General features: G+C 57.5%; 1 protein-coding gene across 6 annotated transcripts in view; it reads left to right on the top strand.

The window, feature by feature from the left end:
* The first annotated feature begins 2,633 nt into the window (after positions 1–2,633).
* Positions 2,634–12,613, top strand: part of TCERG1L (transcription elongation regulator 1 like) — a 68,906-nt gene continuing 58,926 nt past the window's right edge. For all 6 annotated transcript variants that reach the window (XR_006194363.1, XR_006194362.1, XM_042907881.1 and 3 more), the window contains exons 1-2: positions 2,634–2,720; positions 5,773–5,861. Coding sequence is in view for 4 of the 6 variants with exons in the window: in XM_042907881.1 (XP_042763815.1) it covers positions 2,673–2,720; positions 5,773–5,861 (137 nt within the window). In the remaining 2 variants the exon portion in view is untranslated. The remainder of the gene's footprint in view (positions 2,721–5,772; positions 5,862–12,613) is intronic.

Raw genomic sequence — 12,613 nt, 5'->3', positions numbered from 1 at the left:
CAATGAGACCCGATCTCGTCTCCCTGCACAGCCCCTTCAGGCCTGGCTCCGTCCCCTCATCTCTGGCCACAAAGCCGGGCTCGGTGCCGTAGCTAAACAGGTGGAGTCCCGGGCCATCACCGAAGAGCGGGACTCTGCTCCACCTCAGAGTCTTTCTGCCCCTCAGGCCTGCTTTGGGCTGGGTCTCTACGGGGACACAGGAGGGTGGGCTCAGCTCCCTCTGTGGCCTCCCTCGCGCAACAAGGAGCACGGGTCCGGGGCCCCGCCTGGCGGCTCTGGGAGCCCCTTTAACGCCGTCCCCCGAGGGCTCAGCAGCAGTGCAGGTGGGCGACCTGCTTCCGTCTCCTGGCTCCTTGGGACACCCGCCATCCGTGGGTCCTCCTGTCCTCCACGGTCCCCCTGACACAGGCCCGCTCATGTCTCTGGCCCGTCTAGACATCCCCCCGCCCACACCTAGACTTGGCTGCACGCTCTCTCCCAACCCTGTTTCCTCCGCTGCTGGTGGGAGAGGAGTTGGGGGCTCCAGACCCGCTTCTCAGAGGCCTCCTGGACGAGCCCTCTCCCGTCTCGAGCACAGTTGGTGGGTGGCCGGATCGAGGGGCCATGGGCTGCAGCCCAGATGGGGATCCCTGGGGTCTGGGGTCTTGTTACAGGCAGGGGCCCCTGGGATGGGTGCGGGGGACAGGGTATCCGGAAAGTGTGCCCGTGATCTAGCTGAATCGCCCGCACTTGCTTCTTGGCTGGTTCCAGCGGAGGAAGACAACATGGCTGAGGTAGCCGGATGTTTAGATCATGAGTCTTTGCGCACAGATGGTCTCCACGGAGTAGAGGGGGGAGTGCGCAGCCGCGGGAGGAAGTGTGCACAGAAGGAGCTTTGACGTTGACGCTGGTGAATCAGGCATCATTAACGTGAGGACGCGTCATCCCCACGTACGACAGAAAACACTGACGGAAGTGGTCCTGTGATTTCAGGGTGAGAAACCCACCCTCCTGAGACATTCGGTAAACTGAGTCCTGCTTGTCTCCCCTTCGCTTTCCCGGGCAGCGCCTCACTTTCTGCTGTGTTTTGCTGCCGCGTCTGTCATTTCCCCCATTTAGCCGCTCCCTCTGCGTGGACGTGAGGCCCCGCCACCTTCCGTGCCGTGTGGCTGGGGGTGCAGGTGGCGGCACAGGCCTGCGTGGGCCCGCAGAGACCTGGGTGCCCAGGCTCCCCACTGCTCCTCACACCTGGACGAGAAACGGGCCTTGGGCAGCAATCCCTATGGGTTCTGGAGATGTCGGCGCGGCCCTGGGCTCTGCTTATCTCCATGAGCAACAATAAAATGTGTCCACTGCCCGTGAGCTTGGAATGTTCTTGACTCAGGTTCGGTTTCCCAGTTCAATGAAAGCTTGATGGTTCCTCCCCAGGGCTGATCCAGAGGTGGACCCATATTGGGGGTTGCCGGGCCCTCACGCGTGTCCCCTGCTGGCTGCCCCGGGGCCCGGTGGTCAGCGCTGACCGCCTCTGGGCTCTGGGACAGATTGCCCTGCAGGACCCGGGTCTGTGGCCCCAAGGGTTCCAGGTGTAGACGCCCGCCACGGACAGATGCAGGGCCCATGTGGGGTCCCCGCCCGTGTGGCCCCTTCCCGTGGCCTCCTTGCTGGGATCGGCAGCAGAGGAAGCCAGAGTCTGCAGCAGGATAAGGAAGGTGGGTGGAGGTAGGTGGCCCCACCTGGCCTCCCAGCTCCGCCCTTCCCTTCCCCGCCCTGTGAGCACAGGGACCTTCCCTGCCCCTGCTCTGTGCGTGTGTGTGCACATACACGTGCACGCACACACACGTGTGAAGTGGTGCTGTTTCTACGCCTTCCTCCCTTCCCCAGGGAACGATCAGCCAGGGCCTTCCTAACTTCAGGACAGACAGCAGCCCCGGGGTCCTGACCTTCAAGCCCCTTCCAGGATGAATCTGTTAGGTTGGCGTGTGGTTAGATGGCTTGGGATTTTTAAAATTCTTAGTATTAAAACAGTGGTTAGTCTTGCTGTGTTTCACTGCACCTGTTTCCCGCTTGCAAATGTCTGAGGGTTGAGTGGACATTTTAGAAGAAGGTGAAATCTGATCTCTGTTCTTGTATCCAGAATCTGTGTTTTTGCCATTTTCCCCCTCCCTCATCGCAAACAACTACTTTTCAAAGTGCTGTGTGGGTCGTGTACTGTGGTGACTTGGGGTGTGACCGTCGTGGGCCCCGCCTGTCACCTGGTCAGGATGGGGGCCAAGGGTGGCCCATCATGGCCACCAGCCCCCAAAGCCTAAGAAAGCCTGGTTCTTCGGCCCCATGTTGACCCTTTTCCTCGTCAAGGAGGAAAAGTCCGTCAGGTTATGGCCGTCAACCCACACCCCCCGGGGCCTGGTCCATCAGCGGTGGCCAGTAGTGCTGTGGCCGGTGCACAGGCTCTGATGTAGTTGCCAGGGAGCTCAGCGTCGTTGGAGGGACTTGGTCACAAGGCCCCGTCAGGGCCTGTGCCAGCACGGCCTTTCTGCGGGAGGTCCACCGTGTGCAGCCAGTTTGAACGTCCGAGGCCACTTTTTGTCCCTGTTTTTCCAAATTGATGTGACAGACGGGATGCTAATGACAATTGTTTTGGTCCAACAGATAAAAGCAGAGAGCGCGGCCGAGCGCCCTGTCCTCCCGGCCTGATGCTGCACGCGGACAGGAAGAGCCGGGCCGGGGACGGAGAAGACAAGGTTGGTCTCTGGACTCTGCTTGTGCTCTGCAGGCCTGAACCCTGGGGTCAGGGGTACTGGGCCCAGAGCACCCCTCGGGTCCTACCCCTCACCCCTCCTGTCGTTCGCTGATGCTTTGGGGTCCGCTCTGTGAAGCAGAGTCAAATCCAGCGAGAACGTGGATTCCACATCACAGACGAGAGGGGTGGGTGCCCCGGGCTTTGGTAAAAGCCGCCAGGCCTTCCCCTCGGGTCCTGGCTCCAGGCCTCGCAAGGCCGGGGCTCCGTGTGGTGACCTGGGCTTCCGGGTGTGCCGCGCCCGCTTTCGGGAGAGGGCCCCAGACGCCACGGGGCTGCAGGGCCACGGACCCCACAGGGCAAAGCCAGAGCCTGTTTCCGGATGGTTAAAATTCGTGTGCGTCAAGCCCCACACACATCGGTTTTTTTCTCCACACTTTCCAGTCTCAGGCCCTTCTCTCTGCCTCTCTGCCAAGTGGCATTTTAAGGATTGACCGTGGATGTGCTCGGCACATTTACCTTCCCACGAAAGACCCGAGGGACTAGCTTTTATCGCTGCCTTTGAAAATCACAAATTTCATTCGCTCCGAGCTGTCAGGTATCTTGGAGGCCTGTGGTCGCCCCAGGGTCTTGTGAACGTTCTGACTTCACCTCCACGGGTGCGTCTCTGCTCCCGCCGGCCCCGCGAACCCTCCTGTACCCACCGGCTGTCCTGCCGGTTCCCCCCCTTAGGGACGGTCGGGGGCACCGTCACGGACACGGCGCCTCTTCTCATCCTTAGGGCCGGCGCTAAATGGCGTAAGTGGGTCATGAATGTTAGTGCAGATGACATCTTTGCTCCCTGATGCGGGATTTCTCTGGAAGAGATCAGCATCCGTGCCAGTAGTACGTGTTTATTAGACAAATGCCCTTTCTAGTGCCTTAACTACTTCATCACTGGGCTCCACACCTCTAATTCAGTTTCATTCCTGTAGCATGGAAAGGGGGTTTTATGCCACGAGTAGCCATTTTCATCACCAACAGGAAGTCATAACTGGCGCGTGCGACAAGAAGGAGACCCTGGTAATTAGCAGTAGAGAATCCCAGCATTGCCACATTTGAACGTTAGTCCCCGTCACAAATCACGCCGCGCCAGATCTGCGTGAGTAATTAGCTGGGGTAATCTAGTACTCAGAGGCTCTCATTGGGTTTCTACTGTTCAATTAGCTCCATAATGAAAATCTCCCCTCGTTTTTCTAATTGGATTAGTAATGGAAACTGTGGTCTCAATATATATATATTTTTAACACCACTGTCTGAGTCCTTCCCGTTACCCTCATTATTTATCCTGACCTTTTTTTTTCCCCCCTCACAGGAAGGAAAGGCATCTTCTACTCCCCAAAAAGTCTAAAAGAAATTATTCTTAAACTGTACAACTTGAGGATAATTATATAAATTAAACCTCATGTATTCAGTGAAATTTTCTGTGCGGGTGAGCAAAGGGTCGCAGGGGGCCCCCAGCAGGGAAGCATACGTGCGAAAGAGGCATCCTGACCCCTTGTCTCCTGGGCGTTAGGTCTGTTGGAGACGTGCCTTGCCCTCTGCCCTCACCCGGAGGCCATGCAGGGACTCTTCTGGGGGAACATTTTCATCCCATGACTTGTGTCCTTCCTCTTGGCCGGCTCTGCTCGGCCAGCCATTCACCCCCGACCACATGGGCCATTCTGTCCCCAGCTCGTGGGTGAGCAGATGGCAACAGGGTCAGCCACGCAGATGCCACGTTTCTGTGCGTGGGACTTACTGCGGCCCGGCCTTTGGAGACACTGGGATTCTCTCGGCTTTTTGTCTGGATCTCGTGTTCCCGTGCCCCCAGGATCTAGCGTTTGCCTTTCCAGCTCCTGTGTGTGAAGGGAGGCTGACGCGCTGTACAGGGGGTGCAGCCCTCAGGGCCCGTATCAGCGCGTGGACTTCTGTGCCCGCGCCCTCCCCGCTGGCCGGCTCTGCCACGTGCAGCGCTGACCTCCCGGCCCCGTCACCCACACGGGCCGCTGATCACCTCACCTACAGTGTCTCATCCCATAAGGTCCTGGCACGAACAGTGGTGGGAATAGAGATCCCGGAATTTTAGGATGGCCTTCTTCAATTCAATTCAGTTCAATTCAATTCAATTCAGTTCAACTCAATGAATCCAGAGCTTTAATTGCAAATGACAGTCTCCTCTGAGAGCCTGGTTGTTGCTTTGAGTAACGTTCTGGTGTTTTGTAATCTCATCTGATTTTTTCAGAGAAGAACACAGTGTTATTATTCTAAGTTTGAGATTAAAACTGTAGAGACAGCCGGGAGAGGAAAAACATGTCCTTACCACACCGCTAAAGTTTTTTTTTTTTTTCCTTTTTAATATTAGAGAATACATCTTCATTTTCTTCTAGGTGGTGTAACGTTCAAACATTCTTTGTTTTCTAAATAGAGCCACAGACACAGAGTGATTTTCAAACCCACCTCTGCCCCAGAATCCCTTGCACCACCCCCCATCTCCGCCCCCAGCTAGGTGCTCGGGAAGGAGAGAACATCACCAGAGGCTACAAGGACGTGGGCTCGTGCCCCCCGCCCCCCGTCCTCAGGGGCCCAGATGAGGAAGTCCGGGTGGACCCAGGCCTCCTTGCAGCTTCTAGATTCCCTCCCAGAGCGCACAGTCTTGGAAGCACTGGACCCCAGCCTCTGGGTCGGCCCATTTCTGGAGATGAATCCTGTGTGATGTTTTGCCCGTGAGATGTTAAGGCATCCACAGGCCATCTCTTGGTGGGGCTGCCTTTCTCTGTATCTACAAAAGCAGACAGTCTAGCCAATCTGGGGTGATCAGGGAGATGCCTTGGTCTGAATTCCTCAGCACGGTCTGTTGTGCCTTAAATTCCATATTCTCGGCATAATTGCTCAGTCCCATTGGCTTAGCTGTACTGAGCGGGTCATTATCCAGCGGGTGTCTGCATGAACCGTGTTACCCTTCACTTGGTTGCCTAATTGAAGACGAGTGTTTAAATTAAAAAAAAAAAGTGCTCTCCTTCTCTTTCTGTTAAAAGGAGCCTCCGTCGATACTAGTCACAAGAGAGGACAGCGCAGCAAAGGGCAACAGACCCGTGGCCTCTACCCCGGTGCCCGGATCCCCCTGGTAAGATGCCTCAAGCCATGGGAGCGATGGTTGGTTGGCACTAAAGAGAAAGTGCACGTTCCTTAGATAATGCCGTGCTTCAAAAAATTAATTTGTGGCTCATGGCAGGTACCAGCACCATACTGTTGTCAAATGCTGCAGAAAGAAAAGTAGCATTTAAGTGATAAGTTATCCTGCTCCCGTGCGTTTGCAAATCTGTGTTAGAATAATAAGTTGTTGCATATCTATCAGTGGAAGACGGTGTCTGAAGAAAACGTAGCACGCATTACGCTTCAAAGAGCTGTTTTCCCTCTATTCCAAGAAGCTAGTAACTGAATGGCTGTTAATTAAAGATGTGTCTGGCTCTCTCCAGCTGCCCTGTGAGGATTCCTGATCTTTGAGTATGCTGTGCTCAAACTAGCCTCCACGAGGGAGCCACTGTCTTTGGTTTTTTAAAATGTCCTTTTATAATGGAGTAATTTGGAAGCAGAAGAAAAAGGTTATTATAATAAAAATTAGTTTTAAAACCTGAGGATTAGAAGGTAGGACAGAGCTGGAAGGAGCAGCTAATTCGGACAGCACACACAGCGCCCTGGGTCGGCTTCACGTGCCTTCTGGGTAGGAAAGCCACCTGCTGCTGGTCCCCGTCTGACGTGACCACCGATGCCCCCATCACCTGCTTGTTGTGGTAAATAACGGTCTTAACTGGAGCCACTGGGCATCCATTCCTTCTCTGCGCGGTCGGCGGTCAGTGTCGGCCAGCACCTGGCGGCCTCCCGCCCTCTGTCTTCAGCCGCAGCCACTGTGTGCCCTGAAAACGCCTCTTGGGGAAGAGCCTCCTTCTGCTAACACACGGTTCACACCCGGTTCTCCAGTGGTCCCAACACTTAGGGAGCGTCCTACAATTCAATTCAGTTCTGACTCCAACTCAGAGTTGCCCAGGCCCCACAGCTAAGGGCTCAGTCCCCCAGTGCTACCCTCGCGGCAGATCTGGATGCAAATGGGGTCCCGGGCCATCCGCACTTTGGTCTGGCTGACTGCAAATTCAGGGGTTCCCACGACCTCCCCTCAGGTCTGATAATTTGTCAGCATGACTCACAGAGCCCAGGAAAAAGGTTTACTCACGGTTGCAGTTTGATCAGGAAGGATACAGCTCCGACTGGCAGACGGAAGAGACCTGGTGGCTGAGCTGTGTGGGGAGGGGCGTCCAGGAACATCCGTGCCCCGGAGAGCGCCACCGCCAGGGCAGGAGTGTCCACGAGCAGGAAGCTCCCCGGACCCCGCTCTTCCGGGGGCTTTCCGGGAGGTTCCTTACGAAGGCATGACTGATTGCATCACCGGCATCACCGGCCGGGGGACTGGACTCCCATCTGCGGCCCCTCCCTGGCGGCTGGGGGTGGAACAGAAGGACCGACCTTCGAATCACCTGCTTGGTCTTTCTGGTGACCTGCCCCGTCCCCCAGGAGTCACCTCGTCTGCGTGGACCCAGCGGTGGTCAGAGGGGCTCCCGGCGAATAAAAAAAGGTATTCCGATCACTCAGCCAATCCCAAGGGCTTTAGGAGGTCGGTGCCAGGAGTGCAGTGAAGGACGAAGACCAAACATTTCTTTCTTATTATGCCACACGTGCTGCTCGGGGCCTTTTGGGGCCTTCTGTAAGCAAACTCTGTCCGGTGTGTGTCTAAGGCAGGTGCACTTTACAAGTCGTGTGTAGGGGGCTGGGGTAAATTCAGCACAGGGGAGCGGCCCTGTCACGCCCAGCTGGGGATGCTGCCCTTGTCTTGCAGGGTTATAATTAGGTGGAATGTGTGACCTTGAGCACTGGGCGTTTCTCACTGTGAAGCCGTGGTCTGTCTGCCCCGTAGGTCATACCGTGTTGGACGCAGAGTGCTAAGCGGGGTCGGGGAAATCGCTCGCTGCAGGGTGGGTCCTCGGCCCGCAAATTACACGTCGACGCGTGCCCTTCCCGGGCCTCCGGCCGAGCGGCCGGCAGCGGGGCCCAGGCTCCGGCGTCTTCTCGCCGCCTCGCCGGCAGGATGGGGCGGGCAGGCCTTGAGGACGCCGGCTGGACGGAGGCGCGGTCGCCCTGTGCACGTGCAGGGACGGGCCGCCCGCCTCGGGGACGCACTTTCTGAGTCAGAATGACACTCGCTGGCCGGAACCTGTGTTACTGCACCGATGTGTCGGGAGCTGCCGCCTCGTCTGTGTCTTCCGACCCTGTTCCGCCCGCAGCGGAGCTTCTGGGCTTCGTGGCGCCGCCGTTGGGTGAAGGATGTGAGTGTTGACGGACCCCCCTCCACACCCTAGGGGCCGGGTTTGCACGTCCCTGCAAATGGGGACGGACCCCCGACCTTGCTGGGTGAAGGGGCCCCCACTCTCTCACTCTCCAGCTGGGAGGGGGCTTTGCGAGCGGAGTGGTCTGCTAATCGTGGCGTCGCGCGTGTGGGACCCTCTGTAACCGCACTCTTTACCGACACCGCCATCTGTCACCGGCAGCGATGCTCTCCCGCCCGGAGGAGCCGTGTCTGCTTCACTAGCTTAACCCGAGCCGCCCACTGCCGGCCTCGTGCTGGGGTTTGCTGGTGGTCGGCCCTTCTCGAGGGTCAGCCGGCTTCTCAGGCAGTCAGGGGGCAGAGGGACCCACGGCGGGTGGGGGATTCGGGCTCTATCACCCGTCGTGCTCGCCGGCCACTTGTGTGTCTGGACATCTGAACCTGCCCCTGGTGCTTTAAGGACACCCTCACCCAGATGGAGTGTTCCAGGAGGGGTTAATGTGAGGTGGAGGCCGGGGAGGGTTGGGGGGGGTGTGACTGGGTCCCTTGGAGGTGAGTGGGGGGTGTTGGCGTGTCCGGCAGGTGCTGTCAGGTGACCCAGGAGCGGGGCGGGACCCCCAAGAAGCTCTGTGCTTCCGTAAGTGGGTCTCTTGTCACAGTCCAATGCCCAGGGCTCCCTGCTCAGGTCTTGAGAAATCTCGTTCCTGAAGGCACACCCTCTGCGTGGCGGTCCCCTGGGTCAAAAGGCCCCCTTCCTGCCTTGGGGAGCAGACCCTCCTCTGGAGGGAAGGGTGAGGGGTCAGCCTGCCAGCCCTGGTCAGATCTGAGAATTACACATCACCTATGGAACCTGAGCCTTAACCTCGGACCAACGTTCTCCAGAGAAAATGTAGGATTTCTAGAAGGTTCTCGAGGATCCAGGGTAAGCGGTGCAGCCCAAATGGGCTCGGAAAGGATCCTCTTGACCGTTGCAGAGCTGGGGGTGAGGGGGAAGCTGGAATCACGATAAAGAAGTCAAAGTTTTGGAATCTACTCAAAACACGTAAAATGGAAATCAAACTATTCTTACTGTTGCCTTGTTCACTGTGGTCACATTTTTAGCCAGTTGGAGCTGAGAAATTCAACGTGTGGGAGGAAGAAGCAGGGTCAGCAAAGACCCTGACGGTGCGAACGCTGGTCTGGAAGTGAGAGCGGAGAAGGCACTGCTTCCTCCCGGGCAGGGGGACTCATGGGTGTGCGTTAAACGCCGAGCCGACAGCCTCCTTAATTTGTCCTCACCCGGCTGAGATTCTCTCTGCTCTTCTCGCTGCCAGGAGACACGGCCAGATGTACAGCCTTCTTAAAAATATTGGCATCATGCTAAGCCCTTCAGAAATGCCACGTCAGTGCCCTGACACCGAGTGGACACCGGGGACGAGAGTGTGTGCCCGCTTAACCACTGGACGTGGTTTCAGAGCCCAGAAAAATTTCTTCGGCCAACTCTGCCATTGAGAGGCTCATTTAGCTTAATGCCCTTGGGAGGTTTTAAGGATGGCCTAATTGGGGGCATGGTATTTTAAGGAGAAAGAAGAAAATGAAGACAGTGTGTGAACTTTCATAAAAAGGGACACCCCATCCACCTCGAAGTGGGCGTTGGAGCCAGAGGGAGAGACGCAGCGTCATCTGAGCTGTCCTTCCCAATCTGCCCCTGCTTCCGGGTCTGTTAATTCTAGAACGGTCTTCCTTAGGGTCTTCCAGATTTCTGTTTCTCCTTCCCATCCTCCTCTTCCTTTTTCATAACTTGGCTTTCGACCCACGTAGCAATTACTCTGTTTACTGGAAAATAATTAAAGCATATTCCTTGGAATTGTTGAAGACACGGAAAAAAGTCAAGAGTAACTATCAAACAAAGTGTAAAATTCATGAGGTTTTCACTTAAATGACAATAAATGCCAAAGCCGGCGATTCACGTTTTAAAATTCTTGAGAAGACTGTGGGTTTACAAGTAATTCACTGTTTTTGTACAATTAAAAAAACAACAAAAACGAACATTGGTTTTGAAATAGTACCATTTCCCAAAATGCCAGGGTGGACGTAGTACAAGTTTTCCATCCGCGATGCCGTCATAGCAAAACGGGAAGTCCTTTCCCAGCGGCGTGGGACGAGACCACGGTGTGCTCAAAGACGAGGGGACGCTCACGGTCAGGAAGCCGGCACCGACAGCAGGTGCCACGGCGGCCGGGCTCCCGTGCGGTTACCGTGAGGACGGGGGTGGTCTCGCGAGAGGTGCGTGTTCGTGGCCGTGGTGCGGCCACGGGGAAGCCGCTGGCTGGTTGGGGCCTTCTGCCCTGGAGCGAGGGGTCGGGCAGTGGCCACAGGCCCCGGAGGCACCGAGAGGCGTGCTTGGCAGAGCCACTGCGCGCGTCGGGCTCCGGCGGCCCCCCTCGGAGCAGGTGACTGGAGGCGCGGCACCCCGGGGGGCGCTCCCTGCTCCTCCCGACTTGACGCTGATGCCACGCTTTTTATTCTCACTTTACTGGATATTTTAGCACCCATCGGTGCTGTCTCCTTATTCACTCAAAACTCCTAACTTGCTGAGTTCAGTGATGTTTTAAAAGTAGGTTCTCCAGATTTTTCTAGATCTGGGTAGTGGACGCTTTTGGCTGTAAACGAATTAATATAAAAGACAAGTTCTTGGAGGAAGTTGGTAGCGCTTTTCCAGAAAGAAAGGAACGTTCCCCAAAGCACCACATGCATGGATGGTGTTTGGCAAGAGGGGAGTAGTGGAAAACGCAGCCCCGAGGGCGCTGGGCTGGTCGCGTCGCAGGGCGTGCGCACAGGTCCCGCGCGGTCACGGCAGCCGAGCCCGGAGCCCGGGCACCGTCGCTGCCTCGCGTACGTCCCACTGAACAGACGCCAAGTGTCATGCCGTCCCCTTAGCACAATCGAGCCTTTCGTTTTGTGGGAGAGGGGACAGGTGAGACATTCATTACTTGTCGGGGAGGGGATTCTAATGTTCGGTGAAATGTCAAAGTGGTTCGTTAAGGCAGACGGAGGAGACGCACGAGGAGGCTGCCATTTAGATCCGCACTTAAGAGGCCTCCCGGTAGCGGCTCCCGGAATGGAGCGCGAGACGTGCCGCTTCTGCTCTGCTCTTGGCTTAGGTTTATTAGTCTTCAGGCGGCCTCGCTTTGATGCCGAGGCGGGGATGGAGTGTCGTGTCAGGAGCTGCCGTGGCCCCTCACCTGCGCGGGGCAGGCTGCCGGTTCTTTGCATCTCTGGCCGGACAGGGGACCGAGTGGCCAGCACTCACAGCCGTGAAAAGGTCCTGCGCCCGCAACAGTGAGGGAGGCGGCGCTTTGGATCTCCGTGAAGGCAGACTCGTCGGGAAGCCTCGGCCATGGTCAGGATGGGGGTTCCCAGGGCCTTTGTTGTGTGAAGACAGTTTGGGGGTCCTGGGCCTTGTTCCGCAGCTGAGAGCCAGCCTCCTGGGGCTCCTCGTCTCCTCTCCCGAGAGGCCGGACAAACAGCAGGCCGGGTCCCCGGAGCAGGAGCCCAGCTCTGCCGATGACTTCCTGGCGCTTCTGTGCTGCTCATCTGAAAATGGGAAGAGAGGTGTCGTGCAGTAACCAAAGAAGGACAGACGGGTGCTCTCAGGAGTTCTGCAAAGACGTGGAAGTGACTGTGGTCGGGAGCACAGGCCGGCACGCACCGGTTCCGTGGACCCTCGTCGTCGAAAACGCCCTGCGTGGGGGCTGCGGAGAGGACGGAGCCTGGGAGCGGCCACTCCTGCCCTCCCCACCCCCCATCCCCCGCTGCTCCTGTCTTTTCACGCACACGCTCAGCCTCCCGCACAGGGTGGGGGGCAGGAGCCTCGTTCCTCCCTCAGGAACACGGCAGGACGAAGGGCACCGAGCGTCGCGGTGGGTGAACTGTGTGCCCTCGGCGTCTTGGGCGGCACCCCTTCCCAGCAGCGGGACGACCTGTCTGGTGTCACACTGGGGTCTCACCGGTCTGACCGGCCTCCGCAGGAGAGATGGCCCGGCCTCCACGTCCTGGAGCTGAGCGCACACGAGCCGTCCTCAGCGGTTCCCCACGATGACAGGTCCTGCGGGGCGTGGCCGGGCCCTCGTCTGGAGTAGCAGGTGTCCACCTGGTTACCTGTGGGCTCTTCCCTGAGTAAGCGCCGTGGGGTGGAGAGCAGCCCGAGGAGGTACAGACAGAAGCACGCGCCCGGGTCTGCTGGGGTCACGAGACCCCAGAGCACGACGCCTGCCGTGGTGGACTGTCCCATGCCCAGCATTCGGTGACGCCAGCTGTGTGTCCTGCAGGTTAACTCAATGGGACACTGTCTACCTGGAGGCCACTCAGATCCCACAGGTCAAGGGCTCGGTCCCCCTCCTCAACTTGAGACCCCAATCCCAAGTCCGGGCTGTCCCCTGTGCTTCTGGCTATAGATCAGAGGTCCCAAGACCCCCTCCTCTGTCTCGATTAATTTGCTAGAGCGGCTCATGGAAGTCAGG

Source organism: Panthera leo, chromosome D2 (assembly GCF_018350215.1).
Source record: "Panthera leo isolate Ple1 chromosome D2, P.leo_Ple1_pat1.1, whole genome shotgun sequence".
NCBI lineage: Eukaryota > Metazoa > Chordata > Mammalia > Carnivora > Felidae > Panthera > Panthera leo.
The sequence above is the reverse complement of the archived record's forward strand: the minus strand, read 5'-3'. Positions and strand labels throughout refer to the sequence as shown.